Raw genomic sequence first — 9637 nt, 5'->3', positions numbered from 1 at the left:
CGCTGATATTTCTCGGAAAGGATTTCTACAGGAAATAAACAAACAAGCAGATACGTAACAGTATCATCTATCTAAAATTACTTGAACAATTAATGGCTATTACAAGCATCTTAAAACAAGGAAATTAATATTTAATAGAAGAAAATTAACTATTATCAACTAATAATACAAAAGCTTCACACTTTGCAACATTAATGGACAGACAGTCAACTGACAACTGATACACATTTGTACAGGCATGGGTGTAACTAGGCATACGCATGTATGTCTGAGCATAACATTGAAAATTCAAGATACACGTTTTTTACATAAAATCTTAGTATGATTGTTTTCTCCCAACAAAATTTAGAAAAAAATGCCAATGAATGTAGATTATTATAATTCTTATGTTGTCTGTATTGTTAATTTTTTTATAGATTATATTAAAAAAAAATGTCATCTGAATGTGCTATTTCCAGTTTAATTTTCAATACTTTCCCAGGGAATATCCCCCAGACTACCATCAGCATGAGAGGCTGAGCCCCCTCTTCCAAAAACTATTTTAAACATTATAACCATTAGAATGTAATGAAACTAACTAACTATAAAGAAAAATAGGACAGTAGTACTCAACTGACATGATGCATTGTTTCCACTTTTGTAATATTTAAATATTTTCAGCTTTACAGACAAGCTATCAGTATGAGGGCAGATTACATCCAAGCCTATATCAACAGGGGTGACATATTGATCAAGTTAAATAGGTTTGTGAGTGTATGCCATTGTCTGCCATTCAAAAAACTGTCAATAGCTTAACTAATTAAAAATTCTAAAAAATTGGTTAGATTAAAACAGAAACAGTAAAAAGCTAAGAATGGTGTTATATATCATTCTTTTACTGAAGAACAAATCTTTTTATGCATTTTTGTTTTTAAAATATACTTATTTTAATTACTTTTTATTTGACATCAAAATAAGAAAGAAGTGACTCAGCTTTCATAGAAAATACATTCTTAGAGATGTAGCTGCATGTATATCAACATTGTCCAGTCTTTGGCTAGTTTGTGTATTTTATGGAATCTATGTGATTAGTGCTGATATTACCTGTCTTGTCAACACTAGTTTGTTGGGGTTTTGTGAAAGGTACATGACTAGATTAATTTTTATAAGCTTTATATACATGTCATAATTTGTGTAGATAAGGCTTTACCAGTTCTTATTAGTGCCATAAAGAATCTCTGTGACTAGTGGTATTTTACCAATTTTGTAAATACAGTACTTTCTACGGTCCTTAAAAAATCAATGGTAACTGGTAGTGCTTTACCAACCTTAACACACCAGAGCAATGGTGTGGTTCTGTGCAACCTTTGTGACTAGTATTTTACCAGCTTTATATATATAGTAGTCTGTTTTTTGTGTGTATGTTAGTATTTTACAACCTTGTATATACAGTCATCAGTATGGTCCTTAAGAATATTTGACTAGTGATGTTTTACTAACCTGGTACATATAGTAGTCTCACTGATCCTTAAGAATCTTTGTGATTAGTATGTTATACTAGTGTTATATATACAGAATGCTGTATGGGCCTTAAGAACCTTTGTAACTAGCAGTGTTTTACTAGCATTATATATATATACAGTAGTCTCTATAATCCTAAATCTTTGTGACTAGTGGTGTTTTACTAGCATTATATATGCAGTTGTCTCTATGGTTATTAAGAACCTTTGTGATTCATAGTGTTTTACCAGCCTTGTATATTTCTATGGCTGTTAAGAATTGTTGTGATTGTAGGTGTTTACTATCCTTAATATACAAGAAGGTTCTGTGAAATATTTGCGACTATAAATATGTAACACTGTTTTGTCAACCTCTTCGTAATTACAATGTATTGATATACATATAAGACAGTACAATGTATGATTTTGAGTAATCTTTCTGATTAGTGTTTTACCAGTCTTGTATACCCAGTAGTCTGTATTTCTAAAGAATATTTGTAACTGGTGATGTTTTACATCTTTGTACATGCTAAATTGTGTGATTCTGAGGAATATTTTGTGACTAATGATGTTTTACTAGCCTTTATACACTGTAACTGTGTGTTGGTGAGAAATCTCTGTGACTACTGCAGTTTTAATACACTCATTAATTTAAAATATAAAAAACGTTTAATGCCATTGTTTTCCATGATAATGCTATTACTATCTATAATTGACCTTGTTGCATGAAGGTTATACCACATTATTTGTACCTGTTTAATGGTTGCAAGGGAAGAATGATTTTGATATTTCTTGACTGGTGAAAAATTCCCATTTGAACTTTAATATAAATGATTCTATTTTTCTCTTATAACCTGTGTTTGTTTTCTCATCTGTCTGCTTACGTACAATCAGAACACAGGAAGCTCAAGAGGTATATGAACGAGCATTGCAGTTTGACAACAGTAACCCTGATATTTATTATAATGTGAGTGTACAGAACTATGTAGCTTTATGTACTTGAATAACAGATTTATTATATTACATGCTCAGGTGAGTTAGGTAAGACCATTATGGTATCAACTGTCATAAGTGTAGCTAGGCATAAATTTGAGAATGACTTTTCAATTAATATAAAATTTGAGAAAGTTACATTGCTAACATAGTTTTTTAGGTTTCAGACTAAATTAATCATTTTAAGCTAGTCACACCTCATGAGATACTTTTGGGACTGTGGCCCAAATTTTAGTTAAGAGTGAGAGTACTCAATGATGATTAAGTATATTCATGTTAGGTTGTAGTTTTATGGTATGTGTGTGTGTGTGTGTATACATGTGACATTATTTATTTATAGTTAGTCTGTTATGCTGAATTGTCCATACACAAATTTATAAGTTACTTTTTCAATATAATTTAGTTTTGGTCTAGCAAGTTTGATTATCTTTTTTATCAGACATTCTTTATAATAAGGATAAATGACGGGTTCCTATAGGGTAATTTTTGGCCATAAAATCCAGTAAAGTACTGAGAAAGGAAACAGTAACTGATGTTTTTGGTAGTCCTGGTACCACCTTACCTCCAAACAAGCCAATATGAAGATTTGTGCAATGTGTTTGTCAATACTGGGTGTATATTACAGGCATTGTTTTGATTTTTATCAAAAATCAGTCATTTAAACAAAAGTGAACTTGACTTTAATATTGAACATATACCACCATAATATTTGCATAGTATGTGTAATAGGACAAAAAACATACCCCATATGAAAACCAGTGTAGTATGTACATATGATCATAGCATAAGGACAATAAATATGTCATCTTGAATGCTGAAATGGCAAATGTGACATCAAATATTGTTATATACTGTGACATCTGTGAAATATTCATTCTCTTGTTTTTCAAGATTGCCTAGCAGAAATTCCTAAATATGAAAAAAAAAGTAACATTGGTTTACTGACACTCATATGGTTTCTGGAAACTTACTTTCAAGATCACATCACTGACATAGTAGGGTGGAGCAGTAGATCTGATGACATTGATAACTAAAGTCTAGTACATCAGCATGGCACAGACATTGTGAATTTAAACATTTCACATCTCTATGTAGTCTTTCACATCACATCCATGCTCTTTGTTTGCTATAGTTGTGCTTTTTTGTATGTTACAAGAACAACACTATGACTTCAAGCAAGTTTCTTAGTTTCTCCCTTAAAAACAGTCTAATAATGTAACAATAGTGCTTTTGTAGTTGGTATATGCCATGCTATCATGTGTGTTCCAGTGGGTGAAATTCATAGTAAGAACCAATCCTTTGCATGCGTTTTTATTATGCAAATAAAAGCTCAAAATATATATTAGGAACATTATTATTACAAGTTATCAAAAAGAACAGTAACAATTAATGTTTCAATTTCATATAATAACTAGAAGTAATATTTAGTAGTGTTTATTAAAACTTCACAAAGAAGTTAATGTTAAATAATGCATGACTTAGTTCATAATCAATGTTGATATATTCAAAGTTAAATAATAATTTCACATGAGGAAGTGGTAAATAATTCACCTTGGTTCTTATTTTAAAACAATAAAATTGTTAACAACAAAAATTTCAATGTGTTAATCCAAAAGATGTAAAGTAACTTACAGCATCAGCTTCTTCCAGACGGCTCTTATTTCGAGAGATCAGATTAGCAAGATTAAGAAAAACATTCAGATGGTTTGGGGCTATTCGAACTGTGTAAGGTTCTCCAGTTTTGGGACGAGGAAGTAGTCCTTTTGCCTAGAGTTTAAAATTGAAATTCAAACCTCAGTCATTTTAAAACTTAGGGATTGAAAACATTTATATTTAATTATAAAGCAAACAGTAAATAAAGATACTTAACAAATAAATAGCCATATTGTTTTCTAAAAAGGTATCTTCTTTAAAACGATGAAGGATGAGAAAACATGTTTCAAACAAAACACAGATGAGCAAACAACAAATAATTCACAAAAATAAATTATTAAAGTTTAATATACTTACCACTATAGATTATTTATACATCACTTAAGTTACTGTACAACTTCTGTGTCATATCTTAAGATAACAACATGGATCCAAAATTATTAATCAAACAAGGAAAAATCCTTAATAATCATTCTAAGATAGCAAAAAAACCATTAAACTTGAAAAGGGGATAGATAAAAACGAAAACAACTTGAGATAGCAAAGATGAAAACATAAAATATTTGGAGAATAAGCTAGGTCAGAACATAATTAAAGTCTTTGGAGCAAAAGACTAAATAAATATAAAAAATTGTTAATACAAAGATCTAAATACAAACAAGACCTGAGAAAAGAAAGATAAGACACTCCCAGAACTCAAGAAAAAGATCAAAATAAACACAGACAAAATCTGAGAAGATAGAAAGATCCAACTTACTTAAAGAACTGTGAATGGAAAAGACCAAATCAAACAGAAAATGCTAAGTAATCAAAACAAAGACTGCAAGACCTGAACAATAGAGTAAGCCCATTAAATCACACACAAGCCTTGAAATCACTAAAATTTAAAAAACAGCAAACGTGAGAAGGAAATGATCATAACATATACAGGAAATGATATAACTAAAATCAAAACACACAAAACCCGAATTGCACCAAAGATAAAAAATAATAAAACCTGTAAAGAGAGATATTAAAACATGTTTCTCTGTGATTTTATTAATAGTTTGTATTTCACAATAATTATTTTCATGTACAACATGCTGTAAATTTAAGAATTTAAGCTGAGCAAAATAAACTTGATTTATACTTAAAGAAACTTTGAATTTTTTTGAGTTGTACAAATATAAAATCGATTAGACACATTAAATTATTTCCTATATGCATGCTTAGATGTGAGCTAGGTTTCTTTTTTAGGTTACTTACTATGACTTTGCTATAAAGCTTTAAGCACATGAATTTATAGTTGTTCAATCGTTAGCAATAAAATAAATCACTTTACCTTCATAAAAGCTTGTTCTGCCTCAGTAAACATTTCTAAATTGTTGTATGTTCTTCCAACATTAATATGAGCTCCAATATCATCTTTCTGGGCACTGAAGGAATATCATGCAAATATTTTATTCTCAAGAAAACCTGTTTCTCTTTTTGTTCTTATCCCAATTAATGCTAGTCTTGGGAAAGATCATAAAAGCATTTGACATTTGTTTATGCAAAGAGCACAAAGTGTAATGTTGAACTGTTTGTTTTAAGGGTATTTTCAAATTTTTCTTTCATAAGGTTTGGATAGTTTGGGAAGTTTTTTTCCAGTTTGATAAAGTACACAAATTCAAAAGTTTGTTACATTTCTTCAAGATATACAATAAAACATATCCTGATGTTCCACATGTACAGCTGTACCAAATATATTGACCTTTTAAACTGAAACAATTGTATAATTATACACAAAAAACATCTCACATGGGCTTAACAGCATATATGACGCATGCAGTTTCTTTTGTCATTCAAATGTTTACCAGGTACAGTGTTACAAGTATCAGATTAGCTCACCATGAATCATTTGCATCAATGTTTACTAGAAAAACTTAAATCAAATAGAAGGGGAGAATGACAACTGAGAGAAAGTTCAGAAACAAGCTGAACAATGGTTAAGGTAGCCAACAAAAAAAAAAAAGATGAAAAATATAGTTAGCTGCTATATTTGAAATTCAGTACTATATTCGATACTATTTGAAAGTGGATTTTTTGGTAGAAACACTAGTTGAAATACATATCATTTAATTTATAGCAAGTGCATGAGAAATTTGATAGTATTTTTTATTTTATTTTTTCTAGTATATAGGTATACATTTAAATAATATTTGAATGGACACAATGTCTCTAGAATAAAAATCAAGAATTCTAGTGGCATTACCAGTTTACGATCACTGTTATCATGAGCAAAGGCCTTTCAAAATTTTTACAAATGTAATTACATTCCTAGTACTATGAAACTATATGCCACAGGTAAAAAAATTTTAAAGCTATATTATAGATGTAAAGTATATGCACCAATGTAATTTCCTTACAAAACATAGGTGCAAGCTTACTGTAAGTGATTTAACAATTAAAAACTTTTTCAACAACCCCAGTTTTTCAAAAACTTATATATGTAACACATATTTTTTTTTATTCCTGTAAACTCCCAGTGGAGCATAGGGTCGTAACAACAACTCACCAACGGAAAGTTGTTGTTGCAGTTACTTTTAGCAGGTTGTTTTTTTTACGGGGTGGAGTTACTAGCCCCACGCCCAACCCTCCTCCTTTCTCATCCTGGACTTGGGACCAGGCAAAGGCGGAGGTTGGCATGTTTGGTGTGACGGGGATTCGAACCCGCGACCCTCAGATTACGAGTCGAGCGCCCTAACCACCTGGCCATGCTGGGCCTAACACCTAAATTACCCCAGAAAAAATCTTAAAACTGAAAGGAAACATTTCAAGACATTCCTCATATTGCCTCGAGTGCAGTATCTTTCTTAGTCTAAGTTATATCCATGCCTTTAAACCACGTGTAATGATCTTTAAAATGAGAAAATGTAATAACCAAAAAGTTTTGTACACTACCAAGCAGCTTGAAGAAAGTATTCTAATGCTTCCTTAAATTTTCCTTCTCCTTCTAAAGCATGTCCCACATTGTTATAAAGCTTGGCATTTTGTTGGTTGACCTTCAAGCCAGCCATGAATATGGAATATTCATTCTTCCTGTAATATGAACATGTACCCAATGTAAAAAGGAACTATTAACTAGGAGGGTATAGTCCCAGAGTTATGCAAATAAACTGCATAACTATTATAAATCATATTTTATTCTTATATAGTAACATCTTCTTCTAATTTCTTAGAATATCTCTGAAAAAAAAATCAGGATTAATTTAGGATATAACTGTATTTTGTTAACTAAAACCAACAAGAAATAATTCAATAATGAAGAATATACATTTGATTTGAAATTCTGAAACACAAACAAGTGTTGAAACATATCATTGTAATGAAAGTAAAAATTTTATACAAGTTACTTAATTTCAGTTCTGACAACAGTCATAGTTTAAAATGTAATAGAATATTAAGTGCCCTTGTGTCCTTCATTGTCCTTTTAATTTTACTGATAGATGACCAAACTAGCCTCAGATTTGTAAGAAACTATAATTTAATTACCACATTATCTTGAGAGTGGATGTCTTTTTTTTAAATATGATTTATTTGGTCAAAACTTTCAGAATCATATTAACTGTCTCTAGTTCTTTTATATACAGTAAAGTAATGCAATAATATTAACTAAAAAACTAAGTTTACTTACTAAGTGATTGAAATGCAAATATATATATATATTCTAAAATTAGATAGTGAAACAAACAGAGAAAAATAGCTAACTACTGAAACTTACAAAAACTCAGCAACTATAATGCATTTGTGCTACTTGAGATGTGTTAGTTCTTATATTTCAACAGAACCTAATTATTTTCAAGTCAACAAGGGTAATGCAACAGATTCACACAATATTGATAAATTTCATACATTTATTGTGTTAGAAGATGCAAGATTATATGAAAGGTATTACTGCATAGTAATTTGTAATTTTTTTATTACTTAATCTACTAAATTTTCCTGGTTTACTTAACATTAAGAATCTTTAGCATAACATTTATTTTATGGTACATTATATTTGCCAACAGATATTTATGGTGATATGTATTTTTCAATAAAACGTTTTAACGAACAAGCTTCAGATACATACAACAATGTGCATTTTTATATTCAGCTTTACAAAGTACTAGGACCATATTAATCAGGAAAACAAATTTAATTTTCTTGTAAGTTTCAGTTCTTAGTCTTTTATATTATCAAGGTTACATTTTCCACATAAGCATAAAAATTATCAAATACACTTGTGAAAGTAAGGCAAGTACATGTAACACAACCTTTTAATGAAATTTTTAACTCACCAGTCAAAGTTTCGGACAATTGTTTTCAGGCTGTGAGATAACACTAGCAATGTTAACATGGCCCACATTAAAGGTTTCCATCTTCTAGTCCGATAGAAAAAGGTTAATGGTTTAGTGGATAATAATGCTTGGAGATGGTTTAAATGGGTAATGAAGAAAAACTTTAATATAAGTTTAACATAACAGCAAAGGTTTTGTCATCATGGATAAAATTATCATGTCTATATGTTCAAGTTTTTAAAATCATTAACAAAATTTAATGATCTAAAATTTATGGAAAAAAGTTGTGAAATAATTTTCTAGATTAATATATATATTTAACTTTTTTATGCAATGTTTAGAACTATTACATTGAAGGAATATTAATTAAGCACAAAGCTACACAATGGGCTAGCTGTGCTCTGCCCACCACGGGTATTGAAACTCAGTTTCTAGCATTCTAAGTCTGCAGACATACCACTGTGCTAATGGGGGGCTCATGTATCTATAGATTAGAATCAAAGTCTAGCTATGGTATATGCTTAATATAGAGTTTAGATGAACTTATAATTCTTTTATGTGTGATACTGACATTAAATTTATGTTACTGGTTTATAATTTTGGTTTGTACACAAAAACATTTCTAATTTCAAACATTTTCCTAAAATTTAGCAGTATGAGATAGTTGTAAAAACTAATTTTTGGTAGGAAATTATAGTAATATTGTAAGAGTAAAAAACACTAAGAGGTGAGTATCATGTGATAAATATGAAAGACATGAAATAAAAAGAAGTGGAAATTATCACTCAGAAAAATTTTATCACAGAAGTAATATTGGAATACTTTATCTTTATCACATAACATGGAACCAAGTTATTAGAATCAAATTTTGACATTTTTCTTTTATTGATAAATCTGACATTATATGACTGACCCCCAAATGTTGTGATTGGGCATATCTTGTTATTTCTTGTTTACCTGAATTAATTCTGAACTTTGGTGAAGCATTTCCAATAGATAGGCTAAAACATATACTGCTGGCAGTTCTTGGAGCTAATATTGGTGGTATACGAAAAAATTAATTCCAAATTATATATAAAATTTGTAATAAAAAGCACAATTTGAGCTTCCCACGTACATATACAATCTTTACTTCTAGACTCGCCCTCTGTCTGCATAGACTTGATAGTATTGTTACGTATCCGTTTGTTAATTGATTTTTCCATAACTTCG

General features: G+C 29.9%; 1 protein-coding gene across 1 annotated transcript in view; it reads right to left on the bottom strand.

Moving 5' to 3' along the window:
- Positions 1-9637, bottom strand: part of LOC106478854 (transmembrane and TPR repeat-containing protein CG4050-like) — a 97083-nt gene that overhangs the window by 17792 nt on the left and 69654 nt on the right. The window contains exons 10-13 of the mRNA XM_022382537.1: positions 8426-8509; positions 7047-7184; positions 5446-5539; positions 4104-4238 (exon numbers count right to left, since the gene is read on the bottom strand). Coding sequence (XP_022238245.1) covers positions 4104-4238; positions 5446-5539; positions 7047-7184; positions 8426-8509 — 451 coding nt within the window. The remainder of the gene's footprint in view (positions 1-4103; positions 4239-5445; positions 5540-7046; positions 7185-8425; positions 8510-9637) is intronic.

This window comes from Limulus polyphemus, unplaced genomic scaffold (assembly GCF_000517525.1).
Source record: "Limulus polyphemus unplaced genomic scaffold, Limulus_polyphemus-2.1.2 Scaffold255, whole genome shotgun sequence".
NCBI lineage: Eukaryota > Metazoa > Arthropoda > Merostomata > Xiphosura > Limulidae > Limulus > Limulus polyphemus.
The sequence above is the reverse complement of the archived record's forward strand: the minus strand, read 5'-3'. Positions and strand labels throughout refer to the sequence as shown.